We start from the raw sequence: 16,868 nt of genomic DNA, 5'->3' as shown, positions 1-16,868 counted from the left end.
GCTCTTATTGCTGGTCTTGCCCAGGTTAGACATGTCTATAGCAGGCAACTAGAAGTGAAGAACTGCCCTCAACACAATGTCTGAGTAATTACACGCACAGTGAATGCAAACATCATAAAAAGGGATAGTAAAAGAAAATGACATTGTAGCTGCTTCCTCTTTTTAAGTGCTTTTCTGTCACTTCTCTGTGAAAGCAGTAGCTGCCGGGGACTCTGCATTGACACAGGAGCACTAATTAAACTAGATGACCACTTAGCAGCGTTTTGTTTCTGTGCTGTGAGATAGCTGTCAGGTGACGCATTTACAGGGGTGTGTGGAAGGACACAGTTGGGTGGGTTTCGTATGAGAAGAGATTTCACACAATCTCCATAAGGATCAGAAGACGAGCTTCAATGTTTCTGTGATGGGGTCATTTAATTAAGGGCTGATACAGAGTCACTTTAACGAGAGATATTTGGTTTAGTGACCCCCTCCAGTGATGCTGTGTACCCTTTTTCCCATCCATTCTGTATAGTAATCTGCATCCTGTCTCCACGCCCAGGCTATGACGACCCTATTGCTTATTATAGTGGAGGCAGGCATACGTAACTCACGCATCAGTTTTGCATGTATCTGGATAAGTGTTTGTCCAAGAAATCGTGCAGCTCTATGCTGTGTGTTCAACTAAACTGGCTGCCAGTTTATTTTCTGATGTTTTTTATATACTTTGTTCAAATCGGTTACTTCAGTGAATAGAAATAAACACCGAACCACAGACAGACAGACAGACGGCTTTCCTGGTTCAGTAAAATGTCAGTTTGGCACGCGTTTCCCAAGTGTCAGTCCGGGTGCTACAATGTTCCCTCAGCTGGGGTTACAGCCATGCTGTGCTTCCTGAACAGCTTGACATACTGGATGAGATGCAGGAGAGTGTCTGTCTGCAGCATTCATTGCCCAGTGGAAGCTCCCTGCTCACAGCCTCAATAACACATGGATTCTCCTATGAAAATACTCTCTATTGGTTCAGGCTACTTGTGAGCCATGTTATCTGCCTAATTGCCTATGGTAAATATCCTTTGTAGAGATTGCTGTATTATATTGGGTATAATAACTGGTAAGTGATACTTAATTTAAAGTTATTGGACAGGCATTTAATATCATTGCCCAAGTTGTTAAAAAAAAAATAAAACTGGGGCCAAACTGATTTAACAAAACAATTCACAATATTGTTAATTGATGACCAATCATGGTCTGAATTGTTTGAGATTAAAGATTGTTCTGCTTTCATTTGGTTTGTGTTTTGTTATTTCCAAGCCTTTTTTTCTTCCTGTGTTTGGATGTTCAGCTCCGAGTGTTGGGCCTGTAGAGAATCGGAGTGCAGGGATGAAGTCATGCTGGTTGTGTCCTGGTGTTCAGTGAGTTGGTGTGAATATTAGCTCAAGGAAGTGTTTAAAACGAACGTTTGGGGTGCACTGACCCCCCCCAATGTCTCGTTCCCACAGATACTAGGGGAGTACTTGAATGATTCATTGTGATATATTCTATCATAGTAGAGGTGTGTATCATAATACAAGCACAGCATACAGTAGCACGTTGTAGTTCACTGAAGGGCTCTGCAATGAAGATTTGGTTGTAATGATTACATACTCTGTCTTTATCCATTTAGCTTTTGTCTTTTTAACAAAATGGTCCATCATTAAATGATCGTTTGATATTATTCTGCCCATTATCTGGTGATCCGTATTGTAATGTGACCTGTGAATCGGGATACGTGTCCTATCGTGACATTAGGGTATCGTTAGACCCCTAACAGATACCCTCCTTTGTATTTTCCTCCTTTTGTATATACCTATCAATATAAATATCTTATAAAAACCCTAACTGATAAGTACTAAGTGATGTGCATTGTAAACCGATGCAGAGCTATACCTAGGGCTGGGCGAGTGCGGCAGTCGCCCGGGCGCACAGCTGAGAGGGGCGGGAAAATGACAAATGCATTGCCACTCTAGTAATCGTTTTATTTTGCGCTTCTCAATGTTTTCTCTTGTCAGCTGTCCGCTCCCCCTAGCACACCCTGTCGGCATTTCAAACTGTGTTTTCATAGGGTCTTTTTTTTCTATAATCTGACTGTTACAGATTGACTCATTGCTGAAAAGTGACAATAACAAATTTTCTTTTTGCTAGTCTTTCTGAATATGCTTCATGCCTTTAAGTAATTGCAGCATGGATGGGAGCAAAAAAACATGAGAGGGTGAGGGTGGGGGGGTGGGGCAATATGATTGCCTCCCCTGGGCGCTAAAATGCTTAGTTACAGCTCTGAACAGATGCAACTATGCAGAATCGTGCCAGAACCTGCGAATCATACAATGTATGAATACAAGCCTAACTCAACACTGCGCTGCTTGTCCTGTTTCACAGATCTGCTCTCAAGCAATTAGATGCTGGCCTCCACAGCTGAGCCCTGAGCTTGCACAGTCTGGCAATGAAATGCAGTCCCTGGATAATCTTAGAAACAGTCCGTCTCCCTGCTATTGATTGTCGCTCTCCATGTTTAAAAAGATGTTCCTGCAGCTTGGAAGCTGCTCCTTCAAGCACAGCCAGCTCTGCTCTGGGCAGGGTTGAGATACATAGGGCAGCGTGCCAGATACTGCTAGACTGGATATTCCACTCCGCCGAGGATGGGGCAGCTGTGATCAAGTGCTAACGCTTCAATCCATAATCCCATCCCCAGATCTCCTGCCACTGCTGGGGGGCCTATACAGAGACTGGGATATAGGGGAGCCCCCTGTGTGCGTTTGTTTGTAGATATCACAGCAAAATAGAGGTGTTTATAATATCCAAGTGCTAAAGATGTAACCATTGTGAAACACAGATGTTAGTGTCTATACAGCAGTCAGGGTGAAGTGTAAAGATACGTCATTTCTATGTTCAATCATTATTTCCCAAATACTCATACATATTCTTGCACGTTTAGTTTTGTTGCAAGTTATACAAATAGCCCAGATATACTAAGCAAGTTTAAAGGGGGTGTAGCTGATAATGAAATACACCATACAAGCATCGCTTTTTATCTTTTTTTATAAAATAACTTTTGCCTTCAATTTACTCCTACAAGTTCCATAGCTCCTACTAGATTTTATAAAGCACATCTCAGACATCGACCAATCACAGCGAAGTGTTTGTCATAGCGCACAACACCTAATTCCAGTGTTCAGGAAACCAGAACCACACATACCTGGTACCTTCTGTAACATGGAGCATCCTATTCACTGCACTCTTTCTTTAAGTTTTGATGAACTTGACACTAGTTTCTCTGGCTGCTCTTTTGTTTTTAATCGTCTCGCCATGACAAAGCACCTGTAGACCTCACACATTATTCAGGGACTGTGGCAGTTGATTATTGACTGAACCACTGAGCAATAAGAGACACCCTGCACACAACGTATTACTTGCAGTGTACCTTGAGGAGTACAAGACTCTGAATCTCAGCATCCTGCAGCACTGATTCCCCTGTGTACCACCAACAGGGATTTCAAAGCCCTGTAGATTTCCCAGTCCCCCCATCCTTCCCTCCTTATGGAATAAGAGTGAGCCAGGCCATTGTGTTCACATTGCTGTACCAGCGAGTCCTGTAGCCTGGAATGCCAGCCCCTGCAATATCCCTTATTACAGCGCTGATGTTTCAACACGCTCATCAAAGGAGCCCTTTGAAGGCTGGCTTGTGCTGGGATCCGATCAAAGCTCATAAATAATGGATCAGATGGGTATTGTTGAGAGACGAACACAACAGAAGCCCATTGTCCTGGGGCTGCTTCATTGTTCCAGTTGGGGAGAGGCTGTGTGTTTGAGAGTGTTTGTTTCAAAGCTGGTGTTCCTGCGTGTCATGTTCACTCTTGGAGTCGGCTGTCAGAGATGAGCCCTGTACAGTGTGCTGCCGTTTACTCACGCAGTTTGAATTCAATCTGCTGATCCTCACAGGGCTGAGGTATAGGTGGGGGCACAGACACGTTGGTTAAATATTCTTATTTGTATTCAGTTTTTTTGCACTGTACCCTTACTCTTTCAAAAGGGTCTTATTGCAATTACTCAATGTTGCTTCTTTTTTTTTATACACGATCTGGATAGATCTGTGTTGAGGTGCTTTGACTGTGGGTTAAGGAGCTGCTCTTGAGTTCTGGTTGCCTGTCAGACACACTGTATATAACATAGGCTTGTCCCTGCTGCCTGTCCCCTGCTCTCTCCGTGTACCTGCATCCTGTCCCTGGTGTAACTCTGCTCTCTCTGTGTCCCTGCAGCCTGTCCCTGGGTGTAACTCTGCTCTCCGTGTCCCTGCAGCCTGTCCCCGGGTGTAACTCTGCTCTCCGTGTCCCTGCAGCCTGTCCCTGGGTGTAACTCTGCTCTCTGTGTCCCTGCAGCCTGTCCCTGGGTGTAACTCTGCTCTCCGTGTCCCTGCAGCCTGTCCCCGGGTGTAACTCTGCTCTCCGTGTCCCTGCAGCCTGTCCCTGGGTGTAACTCTGCTCTCTGTGTCCCTGCAGCCTGTCCCTGGGTGTAACTCTGCTCTCTGTGTCCCTGCAGCCTGTCCCTGGGTGTAACTCTGCTCTCTGTGTCCCTGCATCCTGTCCCTGGTGTAACTCTGCTCTCTCTGTGTCCCTGCAGCCTCTCCCTGGGTGTAACTCTGCTCTCCGTGTCCCTGCAGCCTGTCCCTGGGTGTAACTCTGCTCAATGTGTCCCTGCAGCCTGTCCTTGGTGTAACTGCTCTCTCTGTGTCCCTGCAGCCTGTCCCTGGGTGTAACTCTGCTCTCCGTGTCCCTGCATCCTGTCCCTGGTGTAACTCTGCTCTCTCTGTGTCCCTGCAGCCTGTCCCTGGTGTAACTCTGCTCTCTCTGTGTCCCTGCAGCCTGTCCCTGGGTGTAACTCTGCTCTCCGTGTCCCTGCAGCCTGTCCCTGGGTGTAACTCTGCTCAATGTGTCCCTGCATCCTGTCCTTGGTTTAACTCTGCTCTCCGTGTCCCTGCAGCCTGTCCCTGGGTGTAACTCTGCTCTCTCCGTGTCCCTGCATCCTGTCCCTGGGTGTAACTCTGCTCTCTGTGTCCCTGCATCCTGTCCCTGGGTGTAACTCTGCTCTCTCTGTGTCCCTGCAGCCTGTCCCTGGGTGTAACTCTGTTCTCCGTGTCCCTGCAGCCTGTCCCTGGGTGTAACTCTGCTCAATGTGTCCCTGCAGCCTGTCCTTGGTGTAACTGCTCTCTCTGTGTCCCTGCAGCCTGCCCCTGGGTGTAACGCTGCTCTCCGTGTCCCTGCATCCTGTCCCTGGTGTAACTCTGCTCTCTCTGTGTCCCTGCAGCCTGTCCCTGGGTGTAACTCTGCTCTCTCTGTGTCCCTGCAGCCTGTCCCTGGGTGTAACTCTGCTCTCCGTGTCCCTGCAGCCTGTCCCTGGGTGTAACTCTGCTCAATGTGTCCCTGCATCCTGTCCCTGGTGTAACTCTGCTCTCCGTGTCCTTGCAGCCTGTCCCTGGGTGTAACTGCTCTCTCTGTGTCCCTGCAGCCTGTCCCTGGGTGTAATTCTGCTCTCTCCTCCCCAGGCTCTGCAGTCTGACGCTGAAGAAGCTGGTGGTGATGAAGGAGCTGGATAAGGAGCTCATCTCAGTGGTCATCGCCGTCAAAATCCAGGTAGAGATTAAAATAGATTAAAAGATTCCTAACCCTCATGTGATTGAGATGAGCAGTCCAGGGTAGGTATTGTGTGCATGCAGAGGTAGAGCTGTGGAACCCATTGTGAGAAAGAGGACCTCATTTCATCATGCAGGGCATGACCTACGCTGATAACAATAGTATCACTTGAAATCTAGTTTGAAGGTCTTTCCAACAAAAAGACAATGGCATAAGGAATTGAGCAACCTCCCTTGGTCCACTTAGCCTGGAATGACCCAAACGTTTCAAGAAGTCGTCTACAATGTCTGCAGCTCCAAGCACCTTGGGCTCTGAGCTATCTTAACTACCTGTATGAAACTACACAAGGCTGACCTGCTCAGTACTTGGATGCGGGCCTCCATGGGAGTTGTGGTGCTCCAGAAAGTGGTGTTGGTGGCCCAGTAGGGGGGCTCTCTCTCTCTCCCCTCTGAGATCCAGCACTCTTAGTGTAGTTAGGGGTTGACCTTGTTGTGCTTGAGTGCCCAGATTCCCCTGATAGAGCACTTTTTAGAGGATCGTATTTCTTTTGATCCGTCTCGGGTTCTTCACTGAAACACACTGGAAGCTGTTGCTGTTTAAACAGGAGCCCCCAAGGTTCTGTTTGGAGAATTGTGCTGGTATGGATATATCATAAGCATCACCTGCTCTCCGCGTCCGCCCAGCCAGCCAGGCATAGATCACTACAGCCGATCGGATTCTGAAAGGAACATGAATGCTGTCTCATTAAGTGGCAAAGGCTCTGTAACTCTGCACAAGGAACAGGTTTCAGGAAGTTTCAGTGAAGATCCTGATTCAGCCCACAACAATAAGCTCCTCTGATAGGCGAGTGATTTAACACATTACATTGGGCACTCATCAGAAGTAAACCCAGACTAGTTCAAAGCCTGCGTATTGTATAGGAGGTACTGTGCAGGAGGTGCCATACTTTACTCAGGTGTTAACCCAAGCCCCTGTCTACTGTCAGTATGATATGATATCCTCAGTGGTTCTTATTACAATTACAGTCGGTTATGTTTTTTTGTCTGCATTCAGCTGCTTAGACTGTGAGTTCAGAAGCGGCTCCTCTTCTGTTTAGATTGACTGCCACAGACATATATTGCATAGATTAGATCAGCCAAATTAGTAAGCACCAGCGCCATCTAGTGCACAACTATGTATAGCCAGCGATACATAAAGAAACTTGATCCAGAGTAGCTGATCAGTAGGACTGGCTATGAGAAGCAGATTCCAAGTGCCCTACGACACAGATTCAGTCTGCAGTGATTAACCTCACGTCACTAAAGCTTACGCTTTCCAAACCCCTCGGCACAGCTCAGCCTCCAGCCTGCACTGCCCGAATCTGACTCACTGCCTTGTAATTGCAAAGGGCCTGTCTGCATTATTGTGATGAAACTGATACAGATAATGTAGAGATACTAATATTAATAATTAAAAGCAGGTTTACCAGCACGGATTCTTAGCGGATCATAATGTAACGCTTCTCCTCCTAATAACATTGACATCAGCATAAGAGACTTGCCTCTCTCATCTTCTCAAGGTTTTTACTTTTTTTTTTCTTGAAATTTGTTCAGTTGTATATGATTAGTAAAAATGGTTATTTTTTTAAAAGTGGCTTACCTGGTAAAGGCAGGGCCGTGTGGTGTGCAGGGTGGGTCATGCAGTCAGGGGAGTGCATGTTTGCATCCTGAAGAGTCATAGATCTTCACTGGGGATTCCAGTGGGAGTGTTGTGTTGTCTCTGGTGCTCTTAAGGTCAGGGAGGCAAAATCAACGTAGCGCTACAGCGGACCTTACTGGCCAGGTGCCCCATGAGCAGAGCAGACACTTACAGGACTCTCCTCCAGGGGGCAGTAGCTGTCCTGTCTAGCCCATGGGTGTAAAGGCGATAGGCATGGTCGTGTAATCAGAGGATGCACACTGGCATTCAGATCTCCTGATTGATGTGTTGCTTAATTGGGCATACGAAATAATTCATTAAACACACCTTGATTCATATTAAGAGTAGTCACCAGAGCTGCTGAATTAAGATGTTGTTTAGTGACAACCATTCTCAGGTTTTCACAGCTTAAACTACAATATATTGTAGTCTGTTATGTGAGGTCTCTACCGCACCTACAGTCCTTTCAAGCCTTTTGTTATGAATCCAGCCCATAGTGTTTATTGATTAATTTCACTTTGATTCCTCTCTGAGCTTGTTGCCAAAGGAGATGTGCTTCACTGATGGGCCTAACCCAATTAAGAGCACACGAGAAGCCTCACAGTCAGATTGGAGGTCACCACAGAGCACTGTGAAACTTTAATATATGGGGAGGATTATTCCTGCTGCACCCGGGCATTGCTAAAACATAGAGAGAACTCTAAAGAGCATAACTGAAGTTTTATCCTGTTCCTCAGGGCTCCAAGAGGATCCTGAGATCTCATGAGATCGTGCTGCCCCCTAGTGGAGTGGTGGAGACAGACCTGGCTCTCACGTTTTCACTGCAGGTAGTACCCCTCTTACATCTTCAATGGCAATGCAGCACTGGTGGATAAGCAATGGGTTCTGTACTGACAAGCGAGGGTAGCACTGGGGCAGCTACAGTGGAAAGAGGCTGCCATTGACAGAATGGTACCACAACAATTTCATATTCTCACAAACCAGTGCAGAAACAAGCACACCTTTACCTGCCCCTTCCATTTGGATGCTGTTTGCAGTCTGATTCCTTCTCATTGCTCTTATGCATTGCTGTAGATGTTGTGCTAAATATTTCAAAGTGCCTTTAGTCTTTAAGGTGCTTTGACTATGAGTTCAGTTATGCTGTTCAGTTACAGTTGCTTGCCATAAACATTTGTTGGCTAGGTCAGCTGAAGTGTCTTTGTATTAGTTAGCACTAGTGCACAAGCAGTGTCCTGCCAGAAAACCAAACGGCACATGACAAGATGGCGCCGAAGTGTCACATGACAAGATGGTGCCGGCTCTTTCTTCTATAAAGACACCAGGGCTGCCCATGTTACAAGTGTCTGTGGCAAGCAACTGGAACTGAGGAGCAGCTCCTGAACTCAGAGGCTTGGTGGTCCAGTGGCTAAAGAAAAGGGGTTGATACCAAGAGGTCCCCGGTTCAAATCCCGGCTCAGCCACTGACTCACTGTGTGTGACCCTGAGCAAGACACTGAACCTCCTTGTGCTCCGTCCTTCGGATGAGACGCAAAACCGAGGACGTATTGTAAGTGACTCTGCAGCAGTTGTTGGTGCATAGTTCATCCCTCATCTCGTTGGATACAAGCGTCTGCTAAATGACTAATTAATAATAACACATCATTAAAAGATAAAAAGCTACTTACTCTTAAAGTTGAAGACGTTTATGGGTATGGTTGGAGATCAGAAAAGCACAGCTTTAGTCAAGCTGTCATAGTAATAATGGAGCGCTAACCAAGGTTTTTAAATCTCATTAACACTTTTATCTGTATTGTATTTGAAATATTTCCACATCTTGAATTAACTTGGAAGAAACAAAGTGTCTTTTTTTTGTTCATTACCAGAAGCTGATATTGCCTTTCAGAGAGTTTTAAAAGAGCGATTTACAGGGTTTCATTTTTACTTGCATGTGAGAGGCTACAATGCACTGTAGAATAGAAACATCAGATACCTGGAATCTAATGGAAGTGTTCGGTGGCTGCCTCTAATCAAGATGAGTCTGTTTCTCGTGCAGTCCTTGCTGTGTCTGTCATACAAAGAGTGCAAGAGAAAGCACACTCTTGACTTGATTAGAGGGAGCCATTGAACACATTAAATGTGTTATTAACATACTTCATCTGTTTTTATAGACTCTTTTGTGGTTTAAATGTTTGGAATGCTTTGTCATTGATGTTCTGAGTGCCACATCTACGCTCTCAGTGAAAGTGTAGTTGCTTCTACCAGGTTCCAATGGGCACTTCTGTTTAACATTGTAGTACTGGAATATTGAACGACAAGGTTGCTGCAAGCCTAGTTTTCCCATGCTAACCCGTGCTGTGTTGTGTGTGATTGCTCTACAGTACCCTCACTTCCTGAAGAGGGAAGGCAATAAGCTTCAGATCATGCTGCAGAGGAGGAAGAGGTACAAGAACAGAACCATCCTGGGCTACAAGACGCTGGCCGTGGGCTCCATCAACATGGCTGAGGTACTGTGAGCTCCCCTGACACATTGAGGACCACTGTAGAGATTTAAACAGCAGTGGACTTAAACACAGCCCTCCCTCGATATTAATATCCCCAATACACCTTGCCAAGTTCATTAACTTGCAAATAGCAAGGCCATTTCCTGAGAGACAACATCCTTTATGATGCCATGAGAAAGCTTTATTGCTTTATTAGAAGCGCGGTGGCAGTAAAACGTGTTGGTTTTCTCATGGCTGCCTTGTGAGAACTTGAAACATGTTCATTCTTTACAGATATGAATCCTCATTCACCAATAAAACATGTCAGAAATGAGAGACAGTGATATGTAAACTGTCGTACTGTTTTCATCCTTCGTAATTTACCTAGACTTGAATATGGAACGCTGCAGACAGGAGGTCCATCCTCATGTTATGACTTGCCTTTGTTTTATTAATATTAAAATAATAAAATCAAAGTGTATTGAAGACCTTGATAATCCTGTCACCAGCGATTAGGAGGGGGTGTGTTAGGATTAGGGGCCGCACAGTTGAGTTTTACTTGTCTTTCTGAAGGGATGCTCTTTCATTAGGATTTCACAAGCGCTGGCAGATGGACTCCTGCAACATTCAATTCAAACGTTGACCTTCAATTTGAAAACATTGGCTGTTTATCCAGCACAATGACTTGTTGTTTCTGTATTTTACACTTTCATCAATGCTGTGCCACTGATTGTGTGCGTGGCAAAGACACCACGACTGCCATTGTACGGAGTGCTATGAACAGAACCGCTCAGAACCTCTGCTACTACTAATGTCCTGCTTTGACTCACACATTTCAGCTCTAGATGAATGACAGTTTTGTTTTTCTTCCCCATCTGCTAATCAAACCTACTACCTACTATCTGCTAATCAAACCTACTACCTACCTTCCACACTGCAGCCCAGCACTAAGCACTGAGCTACTCAAACCCACTAACTTCCACACTGCAGTCCAGCACTAAGCACTGAGCTACTCAAACCCACTACCTTCCACACTGCAGTCCAGCACTAAGCACTGAGCTACTCAAACCCACTACCTTCCACACTGAAGTCCAGCACTAAGCACTGAGCTACTCAGACCCACTAACTTCCACACTGCAGTCCAGCACTAAGCACTGAGCTACTCAAACCCACTACCTTCCACACTGAAGTCCAGCACTAAGCACTGAGCTACTCAAACCCACTAACTTCCACACTGCAGTCCAGCACTAAGCACTGAGCTACTCAAACCCACTACCTTCCACACTGCAGCCCAGCACTAAGCACTGAGCCACTCAAACCCACTAACTTCCACACTGCAGTCCAGCACTAAGCACGAAGCTAGTCAAGCTCACTATATCTGTGTATCTAAAACAAGAAGCATCTTTTAAAAATAAATGCTCTGCTACTCAGAGGAATCGTATTGTAATGCTAGCGGTTGTCAATACCACCACTGCACAAGTCCACCATGTACCGGGGCACCTCAAGGCACCTCTTAAGGACTCGAACCCTTGACAGTGTGCACGATGCCAGCCCTGTCTGCCTCTGCTCCTGTGCTCCCAGTGACGCAGCCGTCCCCATCCCCACACTGCTCTGACTATCAGTAGCTACGCTTCAGAATGAAGATCGACTCCTGCCCCCATTTCCCAGGACTGCCTGACACTCTCTCCCTGTCAGCTCGCATTACACAGGGCTGCACAGACACACCCACAGATAGGAGAGAGAGAGAGAGAGAGAGAGAGAGAGAGAGAGAGAGAGAGAGAGAGAGAGAGAGAGAGAGAGAGAGAGAGAGAGAGAGAGAGAGAGAGAGAGAGAGAGAGAGAGAGAGAGAGAGAGAGAGAGAGAGAGAGAGAGAGAGAGAGAGAGAGAGAGAGAGAGAGAGAGAGAGAGAGAGAGAGAGAGAGAGAGAGAGAGAGAGAGAGAGAGAGAGAGAGAGAGAGGAGATCAAGCTCTTAGTGCTCCACTTCAGGGACACTTATCCTTAAACAGAACGCTTCTCTCCAGTGAAAATGATCCTCTAGTGTTTCTTGGCGCTGGGACAAACCTGGACTTCTCCTGTTGAAATATTCTTTCATTGTGTTGAGTCGCAGAGAGTAACAGGCGTGTCCATGTCACGAGTGTGCCCCATTAGTTTCTCATGCAAGCGTGGACTGCAGCACGTCTTGCCAGCAGGATAGTGTGTTTGGCACCAGAATCGTCTGTTTTCTAAAATACATACACAGCAACAGAGCAGCAAGAACAAAGCCTTCTCTTGCTCTAGAATTGAAAAATAAGGAGGCGCAGATGTTACTGATTGTTTTAAATATCGTACACTTCCAAACCCTGGATGGTATCTCAACTCGAGGAAACATGCGTATGTTTAGAACTGTTCGAATGAATATTTCATGTATTCGTTGACCGAAAATGTGTCCTTGCCCATGTAATCTATATTTAGTGATTCTAAAATAATTCTACAATTCTATGTCTTTCTTAATATCTTCAATGCCCACATATGGCAAGTGGGTTTGCAGGCTTGTTTGTACTGTAAGAGGGCGGGGTGGTTAAGGAGGGGGGCCCTGGTTCCCATGGTTGGCTTACAAAACAAAGGAGAGGAGCGCTCTTCGGTACAGTGCAGTGGGTTTTATTTATTTGAGTTAGTATATTACATATATAACCCCACATGCCTAGTGACTGGCTGGGCTCCAGAACCTACACTGTGTTGATTACACTATCTCTGCTGTAGTCTTTATTTGAAGCCGTATCTGGTTTTAATGCTTCAGTAGAAAACGACAAACAACGCTTCAGAGATCATGATTAATCCACAGATCCGGGTAGTTGAGGATTTGGTCGTGTTGACAGTGAATTGTGCAGGCTGTGCTGTGCTGTGCTGTACAGTATAACCTCAAGCAGACACAGGGCTCCTGGCTACCATGAAACACGTGAGGATCAGACTGGAAGAGCTTAACCAGTTGAACACGGCTCTCCTGGCTTCGGCTTCTCTTCCTCTTGTTAAAGATGTAGAGGCTGTGGGGTCCATTGCTTAAAGAAAAGGACTTGGAACCAGGAGGTCCCTGGTTCAAATCCCAGCTCAGCCACTGACTCACTGTGTGACCCTGAGCTAGTCACTGAACCTCCTTGTGCTCGCCTTGGGTAAAGACGTCTGCTAAATAAACAAATAAAAAAATAATAGAGTGTTTATTAATTCAGCACACACATTAACTGAAGATAATAGAAGTATCCGAGTTGTATGCATTTCAGTCTTGTTATTCACAATGTGTTTGACTATACTGCACTAATGCCCTGCCTTCGTTTCACAATCGCATTGACTTTTTTACCAGGAGGGGTAATAATGTAATAATAATAATCCTTATTTAATATAGCTCCTTTCACAATAAAAGCTGCCTCAAAGCGCTTCACATGAATATAAACATGGACAAATATTAATAAGAGAACGCATGAAAAGCAATAAAAACAAAAGAAACACATAGAACAGTAAAACAAGGCAGAGAATAAAATGAACATCATTTTAGCATAACAACGCTACATTATAAAAGTGTGCTTTTAATCTTGTTTTAAAAGCAGTGACACTTGGTGCTTCCCTTACAGAGCTAGGCAGTTTTGGGGCCCTATGACTGAATGCTGTACCACCTGTGTTTTTTGTGTTCATTTGTGGGACAGTAAGCATCCTGGCATTCTGTGATCTGAGTGGCGTCCAGGAATATATGACATTTAAAGATCATTTTAATACAATGGTACAAGGCCATTTAATGCCTTATAAGTTAAAAGCAACACCTTAAATCTATCCTGAATCGGACTGGAAGCCAGTGCAGAGATGCTAGCACAGGAGTAATGTGATCTCAACTCTTCAAATTCTAACTGCAACATTTTGTTGAATTTTCAGTCGAGATATAACATGGCTATGAGTACCAGAGAATAGGGCATTACAATAATCAATTCTAGAAGATACAAAAGCATGCATCAGTCTCTCAGTATCTGAGTGGGAAAGAATACTTCTCAAGTTGATGATATTTCTTAGATGATAAAAATACATTTTAGTAAAATTCCTGATGTGCGTCTGTGACAGTCTGGCTCGCAGTGGTGTGGTGGATGACGTCACGGACCAGGAAGTAACTGACTCCAAAACAGTGGATGGGCGGGTGAAACCGAGTGCAAAAGCACTCGGCGTATTTAATAATAAACAAACAACAGATTTAAACAAAATACAAACAAAAGGCGCGAGGGCCAAACGAATAAACAAACAAACAAGTAAGTGTCGTGCTGGCTAATCCAGCACGTTTTAGCAATTGTTTTTTTAAATGTTATTTTCTCTCTCCGCTCTCCCGTACTCTAGGCTCTACACTCTCAACCCCGAGTGCAGAGTGCTGCTGGTTTATATACTCTGGCCGAGGGATTTAACTAGTTGGTAATTATCTTATTATCCCCCGGCCAGAGTCTGCACGCGTTTGGTAAGGATGCATGACTGTCAGCTAGTTAAATAATCAGTAGCTGATCAGCCATGCATCCTCACGGGGTTTTTAAATATAATAACAAAAGACGCGGCGCTTTTACCCGCGCCGCAAACAAAAATACAAATAATAATAAATAGGGGCGGGACACTCCGCCACAGCGTCTCAAATTTCTTATTTTGTCTGCAAGTTCGTAAGAGAAGCCACCAAGGAGTAAATCAGACATATTACTTTGTTGATTCTGAGATCCCAGAATCCTCACTTCTGTTTTATCTGAGTTTAACATTAAAAAGTTTTCAAGCATCCATTGAAAATTGTAATGGTGGTTATTGTCAGAGAGGCTGCAGTAATACCCTTCCGTCTCCCTGTCAAGTACCGAACAATATTCATTTAGCTTTGAAGAAAGATTAAACTGAGCGAGACGTGGACTTTTGAATATCACAAAAAAACAAAAGAAAGCATGGTTATCACAGGGTGCTTACAAAAGCATTTTTTAAAGTAAAAAAGGTTGAATCTTTAGCAGGGTGATACTGGCTATAGCAACAGCCCTGCTACAGGGCTCCCTGCGAATCCTCAAGCACTGTCCTGCCTTCATTACTTTAGGATTAAATGCATTTCAACGTTTAAACTTTCAAATATTGCAAACATTCACAAACATCATCATGAGAAGTGCTGTGTTGAAGTGCCAGTAAATGAGTAAACATTTAGAAACAATTAAAACATTCAACACATTGAAAACGTTTAAACTAGTGACACCCTTACCATAGAGAATACAGTCCAACACACCACAAGAAAAACAATACAAAAAACTATCAATGGAAGTCGATGCCTGACGTTTCCCCATTCCCAGGTGCTGTTTGCTCATGTCTTTGTTCCCGTGGCACACCCAGGGAGGGTCATGGTGGTTCTTGTCACTTTGCCCAACTGATACACGGCAGAGGGGCTGTAGTAACCCCCTCCCTCCCGTCTCCCCAGGTGCTGCAGCACCCCACCGAGGGGGGCCAGGTCCTCTCGCTCTGCAGCAACATGAAGGACACGGCCGCCAAGGTGGCTGAGATCTGGATCTTCTCCCTGTCCAGCCAGCCCATCGACCACGAGGACGGGGCCGTGCAGGGGGGGCAGAAAGCCAAGTCCACAGGTAAGGGAACGCGACCGGGCAGGGCTGCAGCGCTGAGAGGAGGGTTTCATCCTGCAGACACCCAGGGCCAGACTCTCACAGCCACACCAGTGTGATTTCCTGTGACACCAAACCAGTGCTGTACTGGAAAATGTCCTTCAGGTCAAAATCAATGAACTTTTAGCTGGACGAAATAAAAAGGTTTTAACAAAGTGGACATGGAGGCATTTCTATAGTGAAGCTGTATCGTGGTGTCCTGTCTAAAATCAAAATAAAAAATGTCTCCCATAAAGTCATTTCCAAGCTAAAAGTTGAATTGGGCTTTACATCTGTTTCAGGTCTGCTTTTGGTGGTCGAAGCTATGCACTCACTCACATACACTAATGCACCAGACAGATATGAAATTTGTATATAAACAAGACATCTCTACAGTCCAGTTTAACAAACTCACTAAAGAAAATAAATCCTACAGACTTTTTCACCACAACTCTGAGCCAGAATCAATATACCCACCCTCTATAACTGTATCTGCTGGCTGATTTTAGAGAAAGCTCAGCACTTTTTTCAAGAGCGCACTAACAGCAAGACTGCATGACAGCACTCAAGACAGTCCTGTTATTGGACAGTAACTCCACTCTGACCCTTCTCAAAACAAAGGCACATGCTGCTTTCCAAACCCGACAGACAAGGTTATGTGCAGTAGGATTATCTAAACGTTTCATAGAGTGCAGCTGGGCTGCCCCTGGCTGGTGTCATCCCTCAGGGCTGGGCTTGCTGTGATGCTCCCCCAGGTTGCTCTCTCCAGTCATTCTGCAGCCTGTACTGCATGTGAGAACACCACATGCCCTGTAACTCAGGACCCCTGGACCCCTGTGCTGAGCGGCTGTGTGTTTCTCATTGTTTCCAGATAATTACTCTGAAGAGGAGTACGAGAGCTTCTCCTCGGAGCAGGAAGCCAGTGATGACGCGGCCCAGGGTCAGGTAGGAGGAAACTCTCACACCGGGGATGGGCATTCGGCCTCCTCTGAGCTCAATTGAAGTGCCCTGATTTGTTCAGTTTTACTCTTTTAAAAGTATGATTCCTGAGTGAATATTTTCTACATTGTTTCATGGTTTAACGTTCTGTGTGCATCAGTAACTCAGAAACCAGCGTTCCAGTTTATATACATAGTTTTAACTGCAGGCACACAAGCTTTCTGACTGCTGAACTGAACAGCTGTGCTCCTGGACCTGGCTGCAGCAGCAGGGGTATGAGGTTCCAAATGTAAGCTCTGTTTGAGCTCAGGGAAGCCAAACAGAAAATGGGTGTTTAGTTTATTGTTTTTGTATACTGATAACAATTTTACAAGAAACACCTACTAGACTAATATTGTCCATGTAGGCTTGTGAGGTAAAAAACCTTACTTCTGTCAAAATGATTTTCTAAATCCTATGGGAGCACGGAACCTTCAGCATGTTATATTCAGATAATTTCACAAACTAGCACTGTTTGTGAAATTATCTCTCA

General features: G+C 45.2%; 1 protein-coding gene across 3 annotated transcripts in view; it reads left to right on the top strand.

Moving 5' to 3' along the window:
• LOC117420611 (phosphofurin acidic cluster sorting protein 2-like) overlaps nucleotides 1-16,868 on the top strand; it is a 78,016-nt gene that overhangs the window by 35,795 nt on the left and 25,353 nt on the right. For 2 of the 3 annotated variants that reach the window (XM_034034105.3, XM_058991280.1), the window contains exons 2-6: nucleotides 5,558-5,645; nucleotides 8,060-8,149; nucleotides 9,680-9,805; nucleotides 15,220-15,382; nucleotides 16,269-16,342. In XM_034034105.3, the coding sequence (XP_033889996.1) occupies nucleotides 5,558-5,645; nucleotides 8,060-8,149; nucleotides 9,680-9,805; nucleotides 15,220-15,382; nucleotides 16,269-16,342 (541 nt within the window). Of the gene's footprint in view, nucleotides 1-5,557; nucleotides 5,646-8,059; nucleotides 8,150-9,679; nucleotides 9,806-13,896; nucleotides 14,045-15,219; nucleotides 15,383-16,268; nucleotides 16,343-16,868 lie in introns of those variants that run through there. The other variant, XM_058991281.1, reaches the window with a different exon arrangement.

This window comes from Acipenser ruthenus, chromosome 18, assembly GCF_902713425.1.
Source record: "Acipenser ruthenus chromosome 18, fAciRut3.2 maternal haplotype, whole genome shotgun sequence".
Lineage (NCBI taxonomy): Eukaryota > Metazoa > Chordata > Actinopteri > Acipenseriformes > Acipenseridae > Acipenser > Acipenser ruthenus.
This window is presented reverse-complemented; position numbering and strand designations above follow the sequence as displayed.